Genomic DNA, 27070 nt, shown 5'->3' with positions numbered 1-27070 from the left:
TCTCTCCAACAAAAAGAGGTCACTTTGAAGAGATGTGTGATAGTCTATTGTCTCGAGTTGAAGCTCCACTTCGCAGCGTCTTGGAACAAGCCAGTAAGTAATCACAAACAGTGAGGTGAAATAAAGCAAAGTAAGCGCATAGATGTTGTATACTAGTGTTCTCATCTATGGATGGTAAATGAAAGCAGTTGACCGTCTCCAGTCTGTATTATGCTTTAAATGCAGTAGGCATTACAATAGGGCTTCTCGGCTCCACTTATATCCCGAAAGCTTGCTGGTATTATTATTAGGGCAGGTTGCCATGAACCTATTCCCATCATTCCTCTGCTTCTGCATTTGGTTTAGCACAGTGCATATGTTGGATAACTGGCTACAATTCCTTATTACAGTGGTTCTCAAACTCTGTCCTCAGGACCCCACACAGGACACTCAGCAGGGGCACAGGTGTAGTCATTACTCACTGACTCATTTTAATAGATCCACAGGTGGAGCTAATTATTTCACTTGTGATTCTGTGAGGAGACATGGAAAACATGCACTGTTTGGGGTCATGAGGACCTGTGCCTTATTGGATTCTGGACATAGAGGCTCCTGAAGAAACCAACCAGTGTTATGTCTTTTCCAAATATCTGAGATATATATATATATATATATATATTTAATTTTTTTTTACCACAGATGAACCAAAAGCACTCTAGTGTTAACTGCCTTAGAGTCTAAAAAATCAGAATGCATGATATTAATGACCCTTATTAAAACCCTCAAAATATTATTCCGATGTATATATTTGGGAATTGTTTCTTTGTCTTGTAATTGTAAATTGTGGAGCACACCCCATGGAAATGTTTGAGAAAGTCTCACGACTTCCATTTTGTATGTCTTATATGTAAATGACATCATATGATAGTGGATTATCTTCCACACTGAGGCCTCACAGATGTATGTGGTGTTTGCTTTTTTTCCTGAAGCACTTTAGCTGAGTATTAAGTTTTTTTTTTTTCTCATTTAATAAAGTTTTTAAAATATATTTAAAACAATAAAAAAAATGTAAGAATATGCCTATGGGGTGTCTCACACCCTCCCATGTCAATAGGCCCCTAGTGATAAATTACCTTCCGTGGCCCCATTGACAGTAGACTCCCCCCCCCACCCCCCCCCCTCCCAATGGCAATAAATCCCATTAACATTACCCCCCCATCCCCTTAGTGGTAAAATAGACCCTGTCGTTTAGCCCTCCCTCACCTCTGGTGTAATACGTCCCTGTATTTTTCTTTTCTGTATTAGTCACCCCTATAGCAGCTGATCTCTGCACTTACAAAGATCATCCAAATAGTGCTAGGAGGGAAACTAATGGCATTCTAGGGCGCAATTCCGCCAGTGATAACGACAGTCATGGACCGCAGCATTCATGCAGGGGCGTCCGGGGAGTCAGAGGAGATCTGTTCTGCACATGTGAACGGAGATCCCCAGTGGGGCAGTGCGGTCGTATGTGATGGGACCTTGTCAACTGAAGCATAGGCTGCGTTTGCATCCATTGCGATAACGCCATTTAAGTGGTTGTGATTTTAGCATTTTTTTTTAGCATTTTGAACAGACAAGTTGCTTATTGTCCTGTATAGTGTATCCAGTTGTCTGACCAGTTCTGTTTATCTGTAGAGCTGAAGAAAGAAGATATTTATGCAGTTGAAATAGTTGGTGGTGCTACGCGAATCCCAGCTGTTAAAGAGCGAATAATGCGTTACTTTGGTAAAGAAGTCAGCACAACGTTGAATGCTGATGAAGCCGTAGCCCGAGGCTGTGCATTACAGGTGAGTAAGTGGTCTTTATATACGTAGCCTGGGGAACAGTTCTGTTCTTTTCTTTTTTGGCATTCAAGTGTCTAAACATGTTGTAACCTCTCATTCTAGCATACAGTAATACCTCAGAACATACTCAGCTAGCTTTATGCTTGTAAGGTCACATGGTATAAAAGCACGGTCCATTTTCAGTCCTTTCGTACTATCCATGTAACTTGATGATGGTTTAAAGTGACTGCTTTGTGAAATGATTGATACTGCTGTCAGTCCTGTTTTTTGTAACATTGCATCTTTTCTGATGTCTGTTTTGGATGTAGTGTGCCATTCTGTCTCCAGCTTTTAAAGTGCGAGAGTTTTCCATCACTGATCTGGTACCATACCCAATTTCCTTGAAGTGGAATTCACCTGCCGAGGAAGGGCTGAGGTGAGCGGCTTTTTTTTTTTTTTTTTCTGTCATTTTAACAAGTTTAACCCTCCCCTACACCCCTCTCTACACTTGCTGTCTCTTATGGTTCATAGAATAAAACTGGAAGATATTTGAGGTGACACAGTGGTTTGTGTATTTTATTCCCAACAAGAGCCCTACAGGTTGAGTCTCCCATATCCAAATATTCCGAAATACAGAATATTCCGAAATACGGAATAATTTTGGCATGACTGAGATAATGAAACCTTTGATTTTTGATGGTTTAATGTACACAAACTTTGTCTAAAGGCACAAATTATTTAAATTATTATATAAAATTACCTTCAGGCTATGTGTAGAAGGTGTATATGAAACATACATGAAATTCAGTTATGTACACAGTTTGCTTGAGCCACAAAATCATTAAAAATATTGTATAAAATTACCTATAGGCTGTGTGTATAAGGTGTATATAACACACACATGCATTCTGTGTGTATATTGGGGTCCCATTCCCAAGATATTTTGTTATGATATGCAAATATTCCAAAATACGGAATATTCCGTTATCCAAAATACCCCTGGTCCCAAGCATTTTGGATATGGGAGACTCAACCTGTATATGTTTGTATATTCTTCCTGTGTTTGCATGGGGTTCCTTCAGGTGATCTTCCACATTCCAAAAAATACTGGCAATTAATTGCCGCTGACTAATGTATATGTTAAGGAATTTATATTGGCTTCAATGGGGCAGGGTGTGATGTGCATGACGAATACTCTCTATATAGTGCTACATAATTGATGGTGCTATATAGGCCAAATATGATTGCATACTCAAAAATCAAATATGATTGCATACTCTCTATATAGTGCTACATAATTGATGGTGCTATATAGGCCAAATATGATTGCATTTGTTTTTTTCCTCCCTACATGTGAACATTGCCATTAGCATGTTGTGTACTCCTGTGAGTGGTCATTGCTGTCAGGGTTTTTTTTTTTTTTTTTCAATCTTTCTTTATTCATCAGTGCATAAATAAACACAGTATCACAATTCAAGCTGAAATCCCATATAACATATATCAATCATTCATATACTAATTTGGTTCATATACAAAAAGACAAAACAAAATTCTCTCCTCGGTCGTGCTCTAGCCTCACAAAAAATCGAGTCAAATTTCCCTCCAATGTTAAGCTGAAGGGGCAAAAACAATCGGAGGGTCATTAAGCAATATACGCGTCTCATACCATGAAGTATATCTAAAACAATTGAAAATTTGACGTTTAATAGTCGTTGATAATGAGTCTATATACCCCTCCCATATCTGGAAAAAGTAGGTTGTTTTTAGCTTCTTTTTGTAAAGTGGTTTCCAACCAATCCATTTGAAAAACTTAAAACAATTTGTTTCTAAATAGTGACAATGATGGAGGCAATGGATTTATCCACATTTGGAGTATACTCTCACGGGCCTCTGCAGATGATATCAGTAATTTCTTACTTTCAGGCGGAGCCCTAATATCCGGAGGTAAAATGCCCAATATTGCCCATTCTGCCGATAGGGGTAAATAATTAACCAGACAAGACAAAGCATATCTATTAACAGATGACCAAAACTGTCTTATTGGAGGACATTCCCATATAGAGTGGATAAAGGTTGCTTCATCAGCACCACATTTAGGGCAAGTACTAGTGTTCGAGAGTCCCATCCTACATCTGCAGTGAGGGGAAATATAACCATTGTGGCAAATATTCTAGAACATTTCCCTATACATACTTGCTGAAAGTACAGATTGGGAATAAGAGTGATTTCAATATTTTATCTATAGATAAGTGAGGGAATAACTTTAACCAAGAAGAAAGTCCTGTAGTTACTTTTTTTCATGATCCATTGGGATATGAAGAAACTTATAATGTAAAGATATCGTCGCCCCCCATAGGATGGGCCAGTAAAAGATTTAATGAGTTAGACCAGTCCAAAGGTGAGAATACCCTAATTACGGAACTTATATAATGTTGAGCTTGGTGGATCGCCAGAAGATGAGATTGAGGTAAGTTCTATTTGTTGGATATATCATTCAACCGCAATGGTTCAAAGTTTTCAGTGTCAACCAACGCATGGATCCACACAATCCCTTTTCTTTCCCAAGAACCAAAAGGCATCAAGGCATTGCCATTTTGAAATTCAGGATTGAGAACTAATGGAAGAAATAAAGAATAATGGCTATTTAGATTTCTTTGTTTTCGTGTAAAATGCCATCCTCGCCAGGCCAGCATTAAAAGAGGGTTACGAGCAACCTCTTCCTGCAATTCTTCTTTATGAGAACGCAAAAATGCTAATAGATGGCGTCGAGGGAGGAAGGATTGATCTAAAACCGAATTGGTATAATGATCTGTTCTATGTAACCAATCTCTGATGTATCTCCAAATCCCAGCATGGCTATAAAGCAGGATTCTTCAACCTTGACCCTCCAGCTGCTGTGGAACTACACATGCCAGCATATACTGCCACCTTTTTGATATAACAGCATGCTAAAACTATGGCAGTGCATGCTGGGATGTGTAGTTCCACAGCAGCTGGAGGGCCAAGGTTTGAAGACCCCCTGCTATAAAATTTAAGGTTAGGCAGATTCACCCCCGCATGATCTCTGGTCTGTTGAAGTTTCAATAATCCAATACGAGGACATTTGGACTTCCATATAAATACTCCAAAACTTTTATATATTAGCTTCTCATCCGCCGCAGTCAACAGAATAGGTAACATTTGTAAAGGGAATAACAATTTAGGGAAAGACCATCTTCAGCAGATGAATTCTACCCAGATAGGATAGTAAAAGATGTTTCCATCTGTCAGGTTTTTATTTAAACTCTTCATGTACTCTTGCTTTCAGTGATTGCGAGGTGTTTCCCAAGAACCATGCAGCACCCTTCTCCAAGGTGCTTACTTTCTACAGGAAGGATCCTTTCAATCTGGATGCTTATTACAGTGCTCCCAAAGAACTGCCCTATCCAGATCCCTCTCTAGGTAAGCACAGCACTGTTGCATTTTAATGTCTTAGTAAACCATAATATTTGTGGTTTTTATACATTTGGCACTGCATGAAAAGCTCAGCAATCTGCATTCCAGATAATTCTGTGTGGACACGAGAATAAGAACTGAACTGAGCCATAGAAATGGCTATAAAATGTATGCAACACTTGTGTTTTTTTTTAGAATGACACTAAAGCCCATCATTTTGTATATTTGCTTTTACCTTTTACACATTTTCAACACCAAAGTCTGAAAACTATTATCTTGTCCTACTGAATCAGGAAAGGTTGGTAGTAGTAGACAAGTTTTCTAGAATTTCATTGTATGCTTGTAGCATTGTTTCCCTTCACTGGAACGAAGGGGCCAAGTTCAAGTCATGAAAAACAGCCCCCATACCATTATCCCTCTTCCGCCATATTGTATAGTTTGCAGTACGCATTCGGGCATTTGAACCGCTCTCCTGGCATCCATCAAACCCAGTTTCATCCTTCAGACTCCAGATGGTGAAGTGTGATCTGCCACTGTAGAGGACATATTTCCACTGCTGCAAAGTTCAATGGCGGTGTGCTTAAATTGCCCCCGGTGTTGTTTAGCCTTGCACATGGTGGTGATCGAAGGCTTTATGTAGCTGCTAATCCATAAAGCTCCAGACAAACTGATCTTGTGCTAACGTTGGTCCAGAGTTGGTTTGGAACTCGGGAGAGTGTTGCGACTGAGGACAGACCAACTGACAAACTGCGTTGGAGCAGTTGAAACAGGCTGTTGGGCCTCTGCTGCTGTTTGTACACTGTTTTGTGATGGAACTTTAATAAATCTACTTTCTTTGTTGATTATCCTGAGTGCTGGTCCTGCATTGTTCTCTGAGGAAGGGTTGAGCGTGATATACTATTTGTTTATGGACCCTGCACCACAGATTCTTGCTGGTTTGGAGTGCTTTCTCGTATACTAGAATCTATCATAGACAAAAAACTTTATGGTTTCACATATCCCATTAAGGCTTCTAGACATGATCTGAAATTTCACAAAACCTCCTGAATTTGTGACACTCAAACCTAAAAAAGCAATGAAATTCCAATCATTAAGGCAGACTCCTTAATGGATGTGTTCTTGGCACAATACAGATATGGTATGCCATCACACCCTGTGGTTAACTGCAGATTCAGCACTCTCACAGAGTGAGATTGCTGTCAATCACAAAATTGTGGCTAATTCACACAAACACCAAAACACAACCAGCCCCGGGCTTTTCACTGCCAGTCCTGCGAAAAGACAGGGGACAAAAGCATACGGGGTCCCCTGTATTATCGATAACCAGCACCGAGCTCTTTCTAGCAGGGGGATAATGCCCGTCCCCCAGCCAAAGCATCAACCCTGACCGTTAGTCAACCCAGGCCGGGGATCCCTGGGGAGCTGGGGACCCCCAATAAAGGGGTTCCCCCTCTCCTGGGCACCCCCTGGCTATCCCCGGCACTCCTGGCGGTGGGTGCCAGGTTGATTGTGTGAAGTGGCCCCCTCCCCTAAAGCACAACCAGCCCCGGGCTCTTCACTGCCGGTCCTGGTTGTGAAAATACAGGGGGAAAATTACACAGGGGTCCTTTAACACAACCAGCACCTGGCTAATCGGAACCAGTCCTGGTTGCAAAAATACAGGGGACAAACTATGTAGGGGGTCCCCCGAATTCTGCGCAACGAGCACTAGGCTCTAAGCCGGTTTCTGGAAATACAGGGAGAAAAAAAATGCGTAGGGTCCCCCTGTATTGTCCAGAACCAACACTGGACTTGTTCTTGCAGGGGACTAATGCCACAGCCAGGGGAGACCTTTCACCGGGCCCCCCAGCCGAAGCGTTAACCCTGGCCTTGCGCTAGTCAGCCCTGGCCCGGGGAGTTGTGGACCCATGCCCTCACAATAATGGGGTCCCCCTCTCCATGGCACCCCAGGCCTGGGCTTGATGGCCCAGGGCTAGCCACGGCACCCCTGGGCAGTGGGTGCCAGGTTGTTTGTGTAATGTGGTGCATTTTAAAGAATATTGTCTTTTGCGGATAAACTATAGGTCCCAGCAAGCCTCCCTGCATACTGGTACTTGGAGAACGACAAGTATCAGCAAGCGGGCAATTTAGGTCCCACTGGTACCTGTAGTACACCTGTAAAAGAAATATTAAAATGAACAGACTGCACCGTTTGTTTGTTTTTTTTAAATATAATTTATTAAGTCTGCATCTTCACCTGGGGAGGCGGCCTTTAAGCTCTTTTCTGTGGCCGCCGCCATCCCAGGACTTCGTTGTCTTCACCTGGCAGGCTCCAACCCACCAGGGCTTCAGCGTCTTCACCTAGTGTATGGCAGCCTGTGGCGGCTCTTTGCATGGCCGCCGCCCAAAGGACTTCGGTGTCTTCATACTTCTGGAGGTCTTGACATCACCCCCTCCTCTGTCGGACTGCCATGCCGCCTTCTCACGCTGGCTTATATAAGCCAGCCGATGGGCGGGGCGATGACGCCGTGAATGGCTAGTGGCGGCCATCTTTGAATTGGCGTCCATTTTTGAAATGGGCTCCGCTGCCGAACTTTGCAGAATGGCTGACAGGGACTGGATCCTCTCTGACCCAGGCCCGCCGCCAGAACCCACAGCCCGCGCCACCACCGCTGCTGTTGTAGCCCGCACTGATGCCACCGGGTCCCCGCTTCCGACCCACTGCCATTGCCGGGTCGCTCAACCGCTGATGTGAACAAAGGCAGCCATCTTGGTGCACCCAAGTGATGTCACAGTGAGTACACCTGCTGGAGGCTCCTACTGAGACTGTGCAACATATTGAAGCTTCCTATCTCTATAATGGTGCAATTGTGAGGTAATAGTTTAGAAACTAACTTTCTCAATTACCTGAACCCCAAAAGGCCCTACCCTGGAACAATAGCTACCTAATAAAACAAACCCCAAGTCTAAATTTGCCCCCTACCCTGAGTTATGCCTTCCCAAAAATCCCCCATAGAGAACAGCAGAAAAGTGGTCCTAACTGAGTGTGTCAGAAAAAAGTGACAGTTGGAGCTTTAGATTACTCCCAAATTCTCATTTATTATTTATTTTTTGCCCTGAAATTTGGCATGCACCGAGCGACAGCTCTACCCGTCCATGCCAAATTTCAGCTTTGTACTTCCTATAGCTTTTGAGGTGCAGCCCCTAAAACCATAACCCCCCCCCCCCCCCCTCCGGAATCCTCTTTGGAGATTTTAAGGTTTTTTATTTTTGTCAATTCAGTCTTAATATAAGGGCACGACCGTACTACTTTCTCAAACTTTGCCAGGTTGTTTCAGGATTAGTTCCCTAAAGCTGGGTACACACTTGTCTGACAAATCGGGCATATCGGTAAGTGTGTGTTCCCGCGGTTGCATGCAATAAGCGTTCTGCATTGTCAATCAGAAGATAGCGTGTACGATGTTCAGCAGCATGGCATCCTGCATAGTGCCGTCGCCTCATGCAAGTGTGTATGCACTTGCCAATGCAGGCGCCTGTCGGATCAGCTGGCTACACATAACTCTGATATGTAGCCAGCTTAATGATTGCAAAGTTCATATACACTTATCAATCATTCGGCCGATATATCTGCCAGCAGAGCTATTACTGCCCACTGGTAATGTCATATTCATATATATACAGTGTGTGTGAGAATCGGCTGTGCTACAGGGCTGATAAGATGTAGTATATACAGCCTACATACGTTCTTCCTGTTGTGCTGTGAGATCTAGTGTTTTATCAGCCTTAAAACTGCTTTCATTTGAACTATTGGTTTCTGTTCAAATTTATACTTCTAACCTGGAAATATTTTTTCTTTGGGGTTATTGTACAGCGACAAGGGTCTCCGAGTTGGGGGCATTTTCATAACTCCTTTTGCACAAAGACAGGGCTAGGTTACGCACAAAACTTACTTTCACTACTCACTAATGCAATGTACTTGTAGGTAATAACCTAAGAGGTGGCTAAGCTCTACTGTTCATGCCATTGTTTGGTCTTGCTAGGTCAGTTTCACGTGCAGAAGGTGGTCCCCCAGGCTGATGGCTCTAGCTCCAAGGTGAAGGTGAAAGTTCGTGTAAACGTCCATGGTATATTTAGTGTGTCTAGTGCATCTCTTGTTGAGATCCACAAAACAGAAGATGGTGAAGAACCCATGGAAACGGACCAGACTGTAAAAGATGAGGAGGTATTACTGACATCTACTCGATTAAATATTTAAAGTTTGATGGAAATGTTAGGTAAATCACATCTTATAATCATGCTACTATGTATTACCAGAAAATGCAAGTTGATCAAGAGGAGGCTAAACAAGAAGAACCCCAGCCAGCACAAACTGAAACCAAGCCTAATCCTGACGAAATGGAGGTGCTGGTTTTTTTCTGTTTTAAATATTCAGAAATTTTGTGTGTTGTATGTAGGGAACTAGATCCACAGTACCACTGTAAGCTTGATCTGAAATTTAGAAGCTCTGTGCTGTAAATATTAATGTGCTTTTTCTCACAGTTGTTAACTGCAAGTTATTTGTAAGATTCAACTTGTGTCTTAATAGCAAGTGGGAAATGTGCGCCGATGCTCATTCTGGTTTTCAAACTAAGGGGCATATTCAATTAGACGCGAAAACTCCCGGACTTTTCGCCAACATCGCTGGTTTTCCATGCAAAAAAGTATCGCGCTCGTCCCCGCTTATCCCAGTATTCAATTAGAAATCGTCGAAAACGGGACCCGGCGAAACACAAACAGGCAAAGTGCTGTCAGATTTGGGGAAATCAGCCTGACACCCCCCAAAAGATGCACTGACATTGGGGATCACTATAGATATACCTTCAGCAGGCCTATTCGGGGGTATTTGGGGTACTTAAATGCTCTCAATAGCTGCTAATTAGCGTCTTTGCATAAGTGGTGAAGAATAGCATTTAGCCGGTTTTTTTTAGCAGAAAATAAGTAGTCCCAGAAATTTGGGGGACACGAAAATGGGGGCTAGCATATTTTAAAGTTGCTAAAGTGAAGTTTTAAAAAAACTTTAAAAATCCAGCTGCAAATTTAAAAACACCTGGGGCATACTTGGGGATCCACCTGGAGTCTCTATCGCTAGTTTTTAAATTTGTCCCCCAACTTTGGACTTTTTTTGCCCCCAAAATTAAGGTACTTTTTTGGGGTGATTTAAAGTATTTTTTTAAACTAATTTTACCTTTGGGGACTGTCCCAAGAATGCAGGGGTTTTTCCAAAGTTTGCACCCCAAAACCCCAATCCTGCACTTTTTTCGACACCTATACATAGGTGAAACTTTATGGCCGGTTCCATTGCATTGTTTCCGCACCGGCAAAGTGTCCGGAATTGAATACGGAGGAAGCTTTTCGCATGACTAAATGTCACTCGCGATACATTATCGCTGATAACTGCTTTTCGCCATTAATTGAATACGGCCCTAGGGTGGTAAAAATGTGGCTGAGTGCATAAAACTGAATAGGTGGGTATGGGATTGCTTTTGTTGCATTGTGGCACATACGTAATATGTGGCTTGATGCAGATGAGCAAGAAACTGTAGCCATTTTCCCAGCACAATAGGAACCATGAAGCATTGACAAAAAAATACAAACAAGTAATTAACTTTTATATCTTTAAAAATTATATAAAGAACCAATGAATTGCTTCTATAGAAAATGCTTTTCTTGTAATAGTAGTTTCAGACTCTAAGATATATTTACCCAGTGAGGGCATTGGGCCCAGCAAGCATCCCAGCACTGACCCCATTTCAGGATACCGCAGCCACTTCGAGAAAATGCCTTAACTGTAAATGGAACAGAACTGGTACTTTTTAGTCAACTCCCTCTTTACATTGTGCCTTTTGCATTATGTACGCGGTTTATTGGTTTCTATGGGAACCTTCTTCACCCCTTTTTTTTTTTTTTTTTTTTTTTTTTTTTACTGCTTGACCCATCTTCCCCTAACTGTGTTTAAAGGGAAGACGTTATATTTATGCATAATGTTTTCATTTAGATGTTACAGCTCCTGTTTTCTCTTAGACTTCTCAAACCGCACCTAAGGAAAAGAAAACCGATCAGCCGCCTCAAGCCAAAAAGGCCAAAGTAAAGACCAGCACAGTTGATCTTCCCATTGAGCACTATCCTCCTTGGCAGATAGGAAGGGATATGCTGAACCTATATGTTGAAAATGAGGTTTGTAGTCTCTATATGGTATAATTCATGCAATGTTCAGGTATGGGGGTTTTCGTGTTATGCAGTATACAGACCAGAGAATTGTTTCATGCCTAGGAGACAAGGCACTGAAAAGCCAGGATAGTGTCCTCATGCTACTTCTAAACCCACCCCACCCCACCTCCCAGGGGTCACTGGAATGCTTGGGATTAGGTAGAGGTGTGAGATGCCTGGTACTTCAAAACTCTTCCCCTGCCATGTGACATACTATAGATTTAGCACCAGAGATAGGTTTGTGGCTGGATCTGATGGGCATTAATTAGGTGGTGTGGTGGTCATGTCATGTGGGGAAGTCTGATGGGGACATTGAAGGTGCTTGTATGGTGATCTATACAAGTTGTCATATATTTTGGTTGGTGATGATGGTCTGGCTCCTATACTTTTAAGCTGGCTCCTAGATTTTAGAAAAACTGGACTAGTGGGCAGGTTGGGATGGACCAAGTTTCTCCAGTACATTCCCATACTCCAACATCAGAACCACTCAGGTTCTGACTAAATCTGTGGAGTGCTTAGCACAGACCGCTACCTCTCTGGAAAAGCTGTTTAAATGTGCTGCGGCTCCCACAGCGTGGAAGCAACCTCAGAACTATGACCGCTAATCTTCTGCATGACTGGGTCACCTCAGATTCTGATGTGGGAGCTAGTCTTCTGCCTTTCTGGGACAAATGGTTCAGGACTACATTAGACGTGAGCTCTTGGTTCCACAGAGAACAAGATGGATGTCTTGGACATACTTCCATGAAGAGTCTTCGTCTCTGGTCTGCCTGCATATCATCAGAGTTGTGCTCTGAAGGAAGCTGACCAGGCTCTCATCTTCAACGGGGGTAATTTCTGTTACTCCAGACCGATGGGGAAAGGGCTTCTATTAAAACCTTTACTTGGGACCAATTTGCCTTCTAGACTATCTGCCAGTTTTAAACATAAAGGACTTGATTCAGAGTAGCGTGTAGATCTGAATGCAGACTGATCAAGCATTTTTTTTTTTCCTCTCTTCCAAACTAAATGTGTAATACAGCATGCTTACACACCTTTGTTTACGGGTGATTCTAAATTAGAAGGATCAGTGCCATTTCTTACTGAAATGGACTTTCCTGGGTTTCATCTGGCCGTGTTCTGTCATGCACAGAAGGGGACAGTCACCTGGCCGTGTTGTTAGTCACTGTTTGTATGTAGTGTGGATGTCTATTTCATCCGTATCTCATGCACTCGGCATAGGGTAGGTGTAAGTCCTCATTATAGAGGTTACTGCTGAAGTATTCCCTGAGGTCAGTAGTATCTAGCATGTAGCAGGGGGAGGTCTTGGTACTATAAACATAGAATGCCTGCATGTTTCAATCTGAGTAGAACATCAGTGCCTTTTCTTTTTGCAATTCGTTATTGTCGCTTCCAATTCATGGCTTTACTGTTCAGGTTCTCCACCGCCTCTTGTCTTTACAAAGGTCATTGGTGTCATGATCACCTAACTAAGAACCTTGGGAGTGCCAGTCTTCCCATATTTGGACAATTTACTCATCATCAAGGATCCTACTCCAGTGATATTTCTGTGTCATGCAGATAACACTGCAGTTTTTGGTGTCTCATTGTGGATCACTAAGTCCAGGTTGGTTCCTTCTCAAAGATGGTGTTCTTAAGTATGATGATCAAAAACTTCCAGCAATGGGTGTTTCTACCTTGGGACAAGATTATCTTTACTGCTCAACACTAATGAACCACGGCCTGAAAACCACGATCGGCTCATCTTCATATGTATTAAGTTTCTTGCATTTATCTTTGGAAAGTGTCCTGGTTTTTTTTTTTTTTTTTTTCCTTTCTCTACTTCTGTACTTCATTTCAGTCGTTTAGGACTTTGTTAGGAATGATTTAGGCTTCCAACCAGGGTATAGGCTGGGAGAAACCAGATCAAATCAGTTACAATTCTTCCTGTACCCCAGTGTTCCATTGTCCCCCATGGAATCAGAGAAAAGTATTTTAAGGTAAGTACAAAAATCCTGCTTTTCCCAACCCTTACTTAGTAGGGGAGGTACATCTGGTCATAACAATGATTCACAATGTTAATGATGACACGTGTATTGACCAGGCTTGCTAATAACCGCACACTCCCATTCTCTCTCGCTGATCAGCAATTAAAAGTCTTTGGCTAGTTTGATCAAATTGGCAAAGTGGGTACGGTTCAAATGTTTTGCAGGCGGCTTGTTTTTTTAAGACTCCCAACAGAGGAATTCAATTGTTGCTCTGTCAGGGCCCGATAGCCGCCGGCATTTCTGCACACACTCAGGAGGGTGCGAGCAGAAATGTGAGAAACCTCCTGGTTAAGGCGCGCTAACCAGAATTTTAGATGGGTTTAGCCGTTTTACACGGCTAAACCTGGTCTCATAGGGGACGAAGAGGGTGATAATTAATGAGCGCCCAGAACAATTGAATAGCAAAACTGGGCGCTTATTAATTATCACGGCTTAAAAAAACAACAATTGAATCTCCCTCAGTGAATCTGCACGTGTCGGCTGTGTTTTCACCAAAGAAGCAAGACCGCACTAATCGCTTTTCTCCCCCACAGGGAAAGATGATTATGCAGGATAAACTGGAGAAAGAGCGGAATGATGCCAAGAATGCTGTAGAAGAATATGTGTACGAGATGAGGGACAAACTGAGCTGTGTTTATGAGAAGTTTGTCAATGAAGATGTAAGTGGCCGGTTTTAGCATTAACACGGTCGATGAAATGGAACTTTTAAAACACTTTTTTATTTTCTTTCATATTTTATTTGTTTTGTATTAAAGCTGGTAGTGAGTATAAGGCACATTTACAGGACATGATTTTCCTTTACTGGGGTGGGGAGGGGGCGAGTAATATTAGTTTCCTTGTTTATGAGGTAGAAAGGACTTAGAAGTGCAGTTTATTTGTAATTGTGTTGGAGCAAAATGTTAAGATACTTTAACTCCCGCTCCATCCTTTACCAGAGTGCGGGGTCACTAGACCATGTTGTCAAACTGTCCTTAGAGCTCTGGAAGAGCGAAATATGGATGTACGCAGTCTCCTGTAGAGTGTTGTGCTTGTAGTTGCAGCAGCAGGTAACTGTGTACTTTAATTTTATTTTTTTTGTGACCGATACGATGCAGGCGCAAATCGGAGGTTCCCAAACTCTGCAGTTACAGTCCAGGTTTTAAGGATATCCATGCTTAGCCCAGATTCATTTTAATTGACTGCTGTGCTAATTAAGGCACCTGTGCTCAAGCATGGATACTTTTGAAACCTGGACTGTAATGATGGAGTTTAGGAACCTCTGCTCTAAACATAATTTTTTATATGTATGTATGTATGATATATATGTATGTGTGTGTGTGTATATATATATATATATATATATATATAATATATATATATATATATATATATATATATAATTTTTTTTTATTTATTCTTTTCTTCATTATTTGCCTAACCCATTTTATCCAATGCACAAATACCTGATGTGATATTTATTTCCTCTAAGGACCGGAACAGCTTTATTCTAAAACTTGAGGACACTGAGAACTGGTTGTATGAAGATGGAGAGGATCAGCCCAAACAAGTTTATATAGACAAAATAACAGACCTAAAGGTATGATAATAGGAGCTAATCGCTGATAAGTGCAGAGAAATGTACATAATGGTTGCAAAAAAACAACAACTTTATTCTACTGAGTGTATCCAAATCTCTGTAACGTAAGAATTGGCCCAAATGAACCATTCCTTTTGATTGCTCAATGAAAGCGCACATCGGCCTGGTCTGTGATGGATCTGATACATTACATACTTTCCTTCTTTTGCAGAACTTGGGCCAGCCTATACAAATGCGTTACCAAGAATTTGTGGATAGACCAAAGGCCTTTGATGAGCTTGGAAAACAAATTCAGCTTTACATGAAAGTTATTCATGCCTTTAAAAATAAGGTATTCATCAAATTTTCTTTTGACTGTAAAGAGGGAATGTTATAATATTTGAGTTTACTGTGCTGTAATATATACATATTGGAGGCAGCTGGACGGTTACTGCTATCTGTTTTTGCTCTTGGGAGAATACACCTCCCCGCAGACATGTCTTGATATGAATTCACTGAAGTCAGGGATTTTATAGGTTTTTTTTTTTTCCCAGTGCTGTACAATAGAATCTTTGTGCAACTGGGCAGTCTTCATTTAATTTTGAGCGATGTTTGTAAATGCTGTGGAGATACTTTTATCCATTTACAGGTTGAGTCTCCCATATCCAAAATGCTTGGGACCAGGGGTATTTTGGATATCTGATTTTTGTATATATACTCCTTATACACACAGCCTGAAGGTAATCTTCTACAATATTATTAATAATTTTGTTCTTTAAACAGTTTGTGTACTTCAAACTATCAAAGAGCAAAGGTTTCACCTATTTAGTCATGCTAAAAAAAATTCTGTATTTCGTAATATTTGGATATGGGAGACTCAACCTGTAGTGTATTCGGACACCTGACCATTACACCAACAGGGATTGTAATGACATTGTATTCAAATACATATAGTTTAATATGGAGTTGGTCCCCCTTTTGCAGCTATAACAGCTTCAAAATCTTGTGGAAAGCCTTCCAAGAAGAGTGGGAGTGTTTCTGTGGGAATTTGTGCCCATTCATTCTGTAGAGCATTTGAGGTCGGGCACTGTTGGACGAGAAGGCCTGGCTCGCAATCTCCATTCTAGTTCATCCCAAAAATGCTCGATGGGGTTGAGGTCAGGGGTCCGTGCTGGTCTGTCAAGTTCTTCCACACCAAGCTCCTCAAAACATGTCTTTATAGTGCTTGCTTTGTACACACTGGGGCACAGTCATGTTGGAATAGAAAAGGTCCTTCCCCAAACTGTTGCCACAAAGTTGGAGGCATAACATTGTCCAAAATGTCTTGGTACGCTGAAGCACTAAGATTGCCCTTCAAGGGAGATAAGGGGCCTAGCTCAAACCATGAAAAACTACCCCATACCATTATCCCTCCACCACCAAACTTCACGGTTTGCACAATGCAGTCAGGCAGGTAACGGTCTCCCGGCGTCCGCCAAACCCAGACTCGCCCATCTCACTGCCAAACAGAAGCGTGATTCGTCACTATATAGAACACATTTCCACTGCTCCACAGTCCAGTGTCTGTGTGCTTTACACCACTTCATCTGACTCTTGGCATTGACTTGATGATGTGAGTCTTGCATGCAGCTGCTCGGCCATGGAAACACATTCTATTAAGCTCCTGCCGCACAGTTTTTGTGCTTAAATTAATGCCAGTGGATGTTTAGAACTCTTCAGCTATGGAAGCAGCAGAGCATTGGCGACTTTTATGTGCCTTAGCAGTCGTTGACCCTGCTCTGCAATTTTGCCTGGTCTTCTGCTTCGAGGCTGAGTTGCTGCTGTTCCTAAACTCTTCCACTTTCTAATAGTCCCTTACAGTTGACCGTGAAATTTCATCCTTACTGGCATTACACTAACTGTCTTATTGCAAAGTTGGCATACTATCACAGTACCACGCTTGAAGTCACTGAGCTCTTAAGAACAATCCATTTTGTATCACAAATGTTTGCAAATGGTGACTGAATGGCTAGGTTCTTGATTTTATACACCTGTGGCAATGGGTCTGATTGAAACAATAATTAGCAGGTGCGGCCAAATACTTTAGTCCATATAGGCCCGTATTCAGTTAGGTAGTGAAAAGTCCGAGCTGGACTTTTCGCTCCACATCGGAGCTTTTCTGGGGATAAAGTATCGGGCGTGTGCCCGCTTTATACCCGTATTCAATTTGGAGCCGGCGAGAACAGGAGCCTGCGGAAAGGTAAGCAAGTATCGGAAAAAATAGGGGAATTTTCGGGAATTCATCCTGGGACTCCCCTAATGATGTCCAGACATGGGGGATCACTATGGGTTTTTAGTTTTTAAAAGTGTTCCCATCAAATTTGGGGTACATGAAAATGGGTACTAGCATATTTTTAAGTCCCCAAAACTAATTTTTAAAAAATTCAGCAAAAATGCACCTGCTGCTAATGGCCTAGTCTAGAAAACACCTGCCGCATACTTACAGAATACCCTTGAACCTATTTCGCTATTTTTAAACACTGTTCCCCATTTTTATTTTTACCCCAAAACTAATTTTTTGGGGGGTGTCCCTATTTTTTTTTTTTTTTATTTACTTTTTTGACAGTTTGTTTTTAGGGGCAATTCCCAGGGATGCAGGCTTTTTTCTTTTTTTTTTTTTTTTTTTTTAAAAGCCTGCACTCCTAAACCCCAATTCTGCACTTTTTTTTCGCCATGTAAAACATGGTGAAAAGTTATCCCTGTTTTTTTTCTAACCTGCGAAGTCTTTGCAATCGAATACGGGGTGAATTGAAATAGGCGAAAATGACGTCATCGGCCGATTCAGACTTTTCGCAGCCTAATTGAATACCCCCCTTAGTGTATATGCACTTATTGATAACTGTCAGCCACTGAAGCATGATGCACTATGAAGATAGTGTTTTTTTTATTTTATAGATGGAAATGGTTGACAATTTTTATTTCAGGGTCAAGCAGTTTTTCACAATTCCACATAACCCTGGTTGCCCTTGATAAAGCGGTCTTCTGCCTATTATGATCGAGGAGGAAAAGTAGTCTTCCTCTTGCTGTAACGCAAGAAGCCCTGTACGGCATCCTTTACTCTGTCTTTGCCCACCACTGATGCGTTATAAATGCTCCCTAGGTAGATCAGCAAACCCTGTGTAGGCTGGACCAGGTGGTATGGAAACAGGATTCTTGCAGCTTTGGACTTTTTGTATCCAAGAGAATCTCTTACCCTCATCTTCCTAGCTGATCTTCTGCTTCTCCTGAATTATATGAGTTATCTATATAAAAGCATGGCGTAGTCGTAGTGTTTAATTAAAAAAAGAAAAAAGCCTTGTCCAGCTCCTGTGGAAGTTTTTATAGTGGAGGGGTGACTGTTTTGTCCCAGTGCCTTGACCACCAGACAGTGGTTTATATTCCCCCCCATGTTCCATTAATGCTGACAATGGAAACTGAACAGTCTATTTGGTGCTGAATCCTGATTGCAGTTGGCATTGCTATTATTTTCAATGGTTGTTTATACTTTATCTCCAATCTATCTATATTTTTATGTATTCTACATGGTATCAAGGTGTTGTAACAAAGGTATTGTGATCAGTTTCTGTGAATGATTGTTCACAGCACTGTCACTGGAATACAGTTCTAATTAAATAAAATACAGGCTAAACCGCTCACACGTGCATCAGTTACCTACAGGGTAGCCGGCCCAGACTGTTCCGAAGCACCATGAGTACATGGGGCATTGGGTGTAGTGTTAAGTATTTACTTTGTCAGAAGGTACTACCATAGTGTTTCAAGGTAATGGGGAGATTACAACTCAGCCACCATATTGAATTGGCGTTGTAGTAATGGAGCCATAAAGGCAAGATGAAGCAATAGTTGGGTCATATTATGACCTACTGAACCTGTAACTTCAAGAAAGAAATATATTACCATTTAAAGTTCTCTAAGTATGTAGTACAGAAATAATCCATGTAAATGAAGCATGGTTATAGAGTCTGTTGGGGCAGATTTAAAAAATCTAATGAAACTTTCAGTATGTGTGGCAGCCTTGGCTAGTAAATGTGATGCCATACAGAACAGAATGCACACCCTGATCACTGCTGCTTGGTGGGTAATTGGCAGGCTTTTCTATCTGCATGCTCATTTAGGGCATAGACAATCAACTTTTACTTCATTACTCATGACAACTGTCCTGATCAGGTGCCCTGGAAAGTGGTGTTCTCTTATATAGTATTCGGGGTACTTCAGTAACTAAGGTGACTTGCTATACGAAGGTGTAGTGACTGATTTCTCCTTGTAGGAAGAAGCATATGACCATTTGGATCCCGCTGACATGGAGAAGGTTGAAAAGAGCATAAATGAAGCCATGGAGTGGATGAATAACAAAATGAATCTACAAATGAAGCAAAATCTAACTGTAGATCCTGTGGTAAAAACAAAGGATATTCAAGCAAAAACAAAAGTGAGTTGTTGGTGTTGTCCGGTGTACCTTTCCTTCTAGATATGATATGTAGTCAGATAGTAACAATACTGTTTTGCTATATAATTGTCAGAAAGGTTTAAGAATTTACATTCTGATATGTGGATTACATAGAGATGAATAGAACTACTGTATGAAAAAAAACTGGTCTTTGTTAAGCCCTGCATGTTGGGGACCCTCTTATGAAGCTTGTTCATTAAAGAAGGGTGTCTGCCTAAAATAGTAGTGGCATACTTCAAATTGAAAATGCTTGAAGGTTGAAGCTTGTTAATGTGGCGCTGTGCGAGAGAGGCAGCCCCCTTGTGGGCGCTGTGCGAGAGAGGCAGCCCCCTTGTGGGCGCTGTGCGAGAGAGGCAGCCCCCTTGTGGGCGCTGTGCGAGAGAGGCAGCCCAGGGTTGACATCGCAATTGAGTTCCTTCAAAAGAATATATGTTTGTGTGTGTGTAGCAGACTCTATTTTTTGATAAAAGAATTCTAAACTTCCATTTATTAATGGCTTTCTGGTGACCGTCATGTGGTCGGCAGGCTGTATCTATTTTATACATGTCATCACTGCAGGTCTACGGAGAGCTCAAACTTTACAGATATGATTCAGAAACTGCTTAAGCCAGTGCATAATGTATTGTGCTTATTCATTATGCTTTTGGCACTTTCTGAATTTCATGTATTTGTTACCTATTTCGCTGGTACATTGCTTTATTGTAATTTAGATAATTAACATTGATATTTTGTATAATTAACTTTAATCACTTTCCTTAGACTAAATATAACCTAGCAAACATACATAATCAAAACCTTTGTTCCTCTGCCCTGGTATACTAAATACTCCGACATAGCGGATAGAAGTATAAGGGCCAATTTCTTAGGAACAGATGTGTTTTTTTTTTTTATTATTATTTTTTTTATAATTTATTTCAAAGTACATCCCTAATTTTAGAGGGTTTTTTTTTTTTTTTTTTTTTTCCAGACAATTATGGTGATTTTACATTGTTTAGTAGGTCCCTGTAATGGTTCTTTATTTAAATGCATTTATTTAGTTTAGACTTGCAATGTGGCCCTTGGTAAAATAATAAAGGGATCATAAAGCTCTCCCTGTGACTGAATCCAGAAGCTTTGGTGTATATAGTGCTTTTCTTTTAATGCTTCTCTTTTTGTCAAGGAATTGACGAGCACATGCAACCCTATTGTCTCAAAGCCGAAACCCAAGGTGGAACCTCCCAAAGAGGAGCAGCAGGCGGGCGAGCAGAATGGACCAGTAGAAAATAACACAAATGGCCAGGGGCCGCAGGCTGCAGAACAAAGTCCAAACACAGGCACTTCTGAAGCAGAAAAGAAACTTCCAGAAATGGACATTGAATAAATTCCATAATTTCATTTCTATTATCAAACCGTATAACAAAGCTTTAAGTTGTTACCTACATATGGCTCAGAAATACCGATCAGAGAAAAGTGATGACTGCAAATTTCTTGTAGTTTTAGTCAACCCTATATTTTACTGCATTTGTTTTCTACTCCTTTGACATTCGTGTTTTGACAATGTTCAGGGTTTATTATTTTTTTTTTCTGTTGTATGTTGCTTTAGAGTAAGTCCTTGTTGCTACAGTTTTAGCGATGGCTGTAACTTGCACCTTATCCCAGTAGGCTGTGTCTGGAGTTACACCAGGTCTCTATCTAACTTTTAATAGTATTCAAGGTTTACAAATGGCTGAATTTCTCATTCAAAATTCGATCGCAGCAACAGCCCTATCATCCGCTTTTAAGTTCCTGAACAGATGCTGTTGTCTTGGTTTGCATCTATTTCTGTATGCTGCATTTCTCCCCATTGACAGCTGGTTAATGGCAGTAATCTTAGCCTCTTGCATGGAAGCCTGGTTGCTTAATGGGGTTAGTAAGAAATAGGAGTATTAAAACCCAGCACTAGCTGCTAAGAGCTGGAGATGGCTTGTTCCATTGAGTATTATATTTTCCATAGATATATGTAAAGCTATAGCCTAGTTATGTTATACAGACAACGTGCTATTCTGTCCATGATGCAGCTCTGATGAATCCACTGTGGTAACACTTCGTTTTACACCATGATAGAAGAGTGAGCTTTGCAGAAGGTAATTCATGTGGATAAGTGTCTGAATCCCGCACAAAGCCAAGAACCATCTTTTTGTAGTACTGTTGGGTTTCTAAGAACCATGTGCATTAATGCCCCCATCTCTCCAAGAGAATAAAAGGCTGGGGCTTGATACTGATAAAGATCATCACTTGAAGGGTACAGGTGGAATCACTTGCACCCATGCAATGCAGCTTGTTTGTCAATCATCCTTCATGTTATTTTAAACATGGGACAAGTATATAGTATTTGTTAGTGGCATACATTTCTAGTAACCATATTGGTCCCAGAGGAAAACTGGATTCTCTTCTAATCACATGAATCTTGTGTAATAATGCTGTACATGGGTATTTTGGTCCAACCAGAATATTTGTGTGCAACGTATAAGCATAATGTTTGTCTGATAAAAGTTCATATCCCATAGAAAAGTCACCTTTGTAATTTTTTTTTTTTTTTTTATTATTGTTGTTATAACTGTAACTCTTAACACCTACAGCAGATCCTGTCTGAGAATAAACTTGCTGGGTTGCAACCTGTGGTAGTTTCCTTATTTATAAATAATAGTATGAACATAAATTAAGAAATGCTTGATGTGCACATACATTGAACGGGCTGGAACAAAGGTTGGGGCTGAGGTGCTATTTTAAAACTTTGGTTTTTTTTCTTCTTCCTCCACTAGGGGGCACAGGGATCACTCTGGATATAGTCTGGAGAGGAGAGTCTGGTTGTCAAACAGTTAATAATTTCTCCTTTATCCACTAGGAGACACTGCAGCATAGATAGACAATGGGGTATAGACTGTGATAGAGTAGAGCCTGGCAATTTAAATTATTCAGAAGTGTGACTGGCTCCTCCCCCTCTATGCCCCAGTTTTAGAAATGTGCCCGAGAGAGCCGGTAGCACATTAGGCTGTCTCCAGCCTTTTCATATATATTTTAAATTTCTTCAGGGTCCATAGAGCTCTACAGGGAAACATTGGGGTGTAAGTGGGACCTGGAGGTCCAGACAGCAAAGCTTTTCAATCCCAGGATGCTTCGGTCCTTCCCCCCCCCCCTTCACCCCAGCCACAGCCTGAGGGCACTTCAGTTTAGTTGGTGTCTGGCAAGGAGCTAGACCACCATTATAACGGGGCTGCCTTATGCAGCCCAAGCTTTTATTTCTTCACCAGGGTCCATAGGGATCCACAGGGATACCATGGGGGATATTATGGTTGGAGATCAGGCACCAAACAGTTAAAGCTTCAGCTCCCAAGATGCCTCTGGTCCTCCATATATACCCCGCCCCTAGCCATAGGACTTCAGTTGTTCGTTTGGTGCGGAAGGATCAAGACGCACCTTTGTAACGGGACTACTCTAGCAGTCCTAAGCTTTTATTTTGGGTTGGCAGTACTAAGCGTCTGAATTAAGACACAAATCCTGCGACTCAATCTACCTCAGCCGGTTCGCAACACTAGTAACTGGGATGGTGATTTTGGCGGGTTGCAGCTAAACTTGCTAGCTGCAATGCTGCGACCTGGACTGCAACCGGATGCAGAGATGTCCGGTAAGGAGATTCCTCGCTTACGGGGAATCGCGCGCGGCAGTCCTTGTTTCTGAGGCGCAACAGAAGCCACTGCTGTCAAGGCCCGGGATTGTCCACGTCCTCACTACACCACCGAGGCCTTAATATCTGACGCCGGGATCGGCAGCAAACTCTTCTGCTGCCACGAGGCCAGCGTATCTGGCTGGTTAACGCAGCTTAGGAGAGGAAGGCGCTCCCCTGGCAGCTCCGACCCAGACAGTCCTTACGAAGGGTTTTGCTCGTCTGGGTTGCTCCGCCTACCATCCACGTGTGTATGAGATATTCACGGCCCACGTTCAGTGCGCTCTGTAACTGTTGGTCTCAGGAGGGTTTGGGTCAGTCTCCCTGTATAGCTCTCCCTTGGTTAAGGTATATAGTGCTCTATATCCTACCATTCCTTTTGTTTCTGTAGTTTGATTTAGAGTCAATTGTAATTTTTATTACATATGCTTTGTATGACTTTGCTAGCTGCTGTATTGACACTGTTTTATTTCTGTCTGTTAATTATACCTGTCACTGTTTTTTCTCTCCATCCTCCTTGGGGTGGAGGTTTTTCTCTTAGTATTTCACATTAATTTAGATTTTCTACTTCAGGGTCCGTAGGGTTCCACAGGATACCTTGGGGTATAGGTGTGACGTCAGTCGCAGGGCACCAAAGAGTTAAGCTTTCAGCCTCCCAGGATGCACTAGGTCCCCCTCCTATACCCCGCCCCCGGGCCAAGGCACCTCAGTTTAGTTTGGTGCCCGGCCGGAGTCGGGTGCACCTGTTGGAGTGGGGGCTAGAAGAGCCCCTGAAGCTTTTTCTTCATGCAGCTGTGGCTGCACATCTGGATGAACAGCATGGACAGTCAGTCCTGACGTCCATGCTGTCTTCCCTACACCCCGCCGGTACCAGAACGCCGGTACTGATCCGGGGATGCTGGTGGGCGTCTGGGGTCACAGCTAGCGGTGACCCCAGATGCTCCGGACCATGGCCGGATTCAAGGGGGACAGAGGTAAGCAGCGGGGTCCCGCGGTGGGTCCCCGCTGATCACATGGTCCTAAGTCCCCAGGCAGGGGGCTCCTTGGGGACTGGCTGCAGCGTGGAGCCAGGCGACCAACCTGCGCTTCCACTACCCCCTGGGACAGCGGACCGCAGCAGAGCGGTAGCGCTGCGGCGTCCCAGGGGTTAAATGCATGCCAGGGGAGCGCGCCTTCCCTGTCTCACAGCCGGCGCCTCCCCCGCTGCACACAGCCCTCTCTGCTCTGTGCAAACTGGTCCTGTGTCAGCGCTCCTCCCCCAGGCCAGCTTCTCTCTGCTCCTCGGCGGCCATCTTCTCTGCAACGCATGGTGAACGCTGCTGGAAGTCTGGAAGGAAGCATCATGGTCTGGGTCCCCCCGCATACCTCTCCTCCGCTGTGGCTCAGGTCTGTGTATGCAGCGCTGTGTCCTACCAGGCCCTGTGTCTGTGTAGTTGAGTGATCAGCGCTGTTAGTGCAGGAATTGTTATTTCTCTGCATTGTATGTGACTGTGCTAGCGCTGCCTGTAACTATTCTTCTCTAAACTGTCAGCTTTATTACTGTCCCTGTTCTTTCTGCTAAAGCCCTTGCGGTGCGGTGCTGCAGGGTGGTCTCTCGCCTATTTAATACTTAATTGGTGAGAGAGGTCACATACGTGGTGCCATCATGTCTGAAAGTGATTTTCCCCTCCGGCTACAGTGTACCACGTGCAAAGTACCGTTAGCGGAGGGGGAGGGTAGCGCGGAGGGCCTTTGCCAGCAGTGTTTGTCCATGGCGCGGCCTATTACGGTTACAGCACCGGTACAGGAGCCGCCCTGGGCTTGTTTCGCTCAGGCGTTAACAGCTTTAGTGGGCCAGTTAGCTCCGCAGCCCGCGTTTACTCCGATGGGTTTGTCCCAGCAGTCTGTGGTGTCGTCACCCATGCAGGGGTTCCCACGACAATTGGTGGTACCCCACAGTCTCCCTATTTCCCCGCTCCCGGGTTCTCAGGAGCCAGCGTGGGTTAACTCCCTGACGAGTTCTGTACAGCACTTGTCGGATGTGTTGCAAGGGGAGTCTGTGATGCGGCCTCATAAAAGGCCGGTGGCGTCTCTGTCCGCTCCTTATGAGGATGACGAAGGGACGTCTGATGATGGGGAGATTCTGGATCCTTACGATCAGGAACCTTTCCATACTAAGGACGCTGATGCTAAGTCCAAAGTATATATTCCTGGACTTATTCGGGCGGTCCGCACAGCCTTGGTGATTGAGGACGAAGTTCCCCCAGCGGCTAAATCTAAGTATGCCTTTTTCAAAGATGTGAAGGGCGATGCCACAGTCTTTCCTCTTTCGGGTCAGTTGGTGGACCATTTAGAGGAGGCGTGGAAACAACCTGGCAAAAGATACCAGCCGCAGAGACGCCTGGCGGTGGCTTATCCGTTCGCGGATAATTATTTTGCTAAGTGTGAATCCCCTCCACAGGTGGATTCTCACGTGACCCGTCTTGTCCGTAGTGCCACATTGCCGATGCCATCCATGTCCTCCCTTAAGGATGCTACGGACCGCAAGGTAGAAATCTGCCTGAAGTCCGCTTATTCCCTTGCAGGGGGGGCAGTACGGCCGGCTATGGCCATTTGCTGGGTTGCCAGAGCGATGGAGCGCTGGGCGGATTCATTAGAGGCTTCTTTTGAATCCGACTGTCCGGCCGAACAAGCGGAGTTGATTGGCAATCTCCGTGATTCGGCCACCTACATCAACGAGGCGGCTCTAGACATTAGTACTCTGGTGTCTAGAATTTCTTCAGCAGCGGTAGCTGCTCGTCGCACCTTGTGGCTGCGATCCTGGAAGGCGGTCACAGATCCAAGAAAGGTCTGGAAGCGTTGCCGTTTACCGGAGAAGTTCTCTTCGGTCCGGATCTGGATAAGATTGTGGCCACGCTGGCGGCAGCCAAATCTGCTTGTCTCCCGTCGGCCGCTGCTCCTTCTGGTTCTGGACCATCGTCCTTTCGGTCATCTAGGGCCCAGGGCAGGCCCAAACCACAGTCGTTTCCTCGACAGGCTGGCCCTAAGAAATCGGTCAAGCCCCGGAAACAGGCATGGAGTACCAGACGTCCGGCCCCCAAGCCAGATGACAAGCCTGCGGCCCGACGGTCCGGGTCTCCCCTTGGGGGATCCCAGGGTGGGAGGCCGCCTGCTGCAGTTCTCCCGGTGTTGGTCGTTCACTACGACAGACACTTGGGTTCTGGAGGTGGTCTCTCATGGGTACGCCCTCTCCTTCCGGCACAGACCCCCGGCTCGATTCTTCACCACGGGTCTACCATCAGACCGGAACAAGGCTACGGAGCTGCGGAAGGTATTGCACACTATGCTCCAGGCTGGAGTTATAGTGCCTGTTCCATTCTCCCAGAGGGGCCAGGGTTTCTATTCAAATCTATTTTTGGTACAGAAACCCAATGGGTCATATCGTCCGATTCTCAACCTCAAAGCACTCAACAAGTCTTTGCGGGTCCCGAAGTTTCGGATGGAGACCCTACGGTCCATCATTCTGGCGCTGGAACCTGGGGACTACATGGTGTTGGACATACAGGACGCTATGGCGGTCATGGCGGCTTCTCTGCGGCTGCAAGGAGTCCGCATGTTGCCGTACTTGGACGACCTGTTATTGGTGGCAGGATCTCCAGAGCTCCTGTTACACCACTTGGACCTGACCATTGCACTGCTGCAACGGCACGGCTGGCTAATCAACTGGCAGAAGTCCACTCTAATCCCGTCTCGGAGGATTCTGCATCTTGGAGCCTTATTGGACTCGGGACAGCAAAGGATCTTCGTGACGGAGGACAAGATCTCTGCTTTACAGTCAAGGGTGCGCAGTTGTCTGCACAGCCGCCGGGTGTCCTTACACTCGGCGATGAGGTTACTGGG

The 27070-nt window shown here is 43.6% G+C and overlaps 1 protein-coding gene across 1 annotated transcript in view; it reads left to right on the top strand.

Annotated features, from left to right (window-relative positions):
- HSPA4 (heat shock protein family A (Hsp70) member 4) overlaps positions 1-22142 on the top strand; it is a 47946-nt gene extending 25804 nt beyond the window's left edge. Inside the window, exons 8-19 of the mRNA XM_088444121.1 lie at positions 17-93; positions 1657-1808; positions 2114-2220; positions 5092-5225; positions 9239-9420; positions 9513-9599; positions 11259-11411; positions 14005-14130; positions 14940-15047; positions 15259-15378; positions 19330-19491; positions 20669-22142. Of these exons, the coding sequence (XP_088300247.1) occupies positions 17-93; positions 1657-1808; positions 2114-2220; positions 5092-5225; positions 9239-9420; positions 9513-9599; positions 11259-11411; positions 14005-14130; positions 14940-15047; positions 15259-15378; positions 19330-19491; positions 20669-20869 (1609 nt within the window). The 3' untranslated portion in view covers positions 20870-22142. The remainder of the gene's footprint in view (positions 1-16; positions 94-1656; positions 1809-2113; positions 2221-5091; positions 5226-9238; positions 9421-9512; positions 9600-11258; positions 11412-14004; positions 14131-14939; positions 15048-15258; positions 15379-19329; positions 19492-20668) is intronic.
- Positions 22143-27070: the final 4928 nt, after the last annotated feature.

This window comes from Taudactylus pleione, unplaced genomic scaffold, assembly GCF_031769625.1.
Source record: "Taudactylus pleione unplaced genomic scaffold, aTauple2 ptg000349l, whole genome shotgun sequence".
Taxonomy (NCBI): Eukaryota; Metazoa; Chordata; class Amphibia; order Anura; family Myobatrachidae; genus Taudactylus; species Taudactylus pleione.
This window is presented reverse-complemented; position numbering and strand designations above follow the sequence as displayed.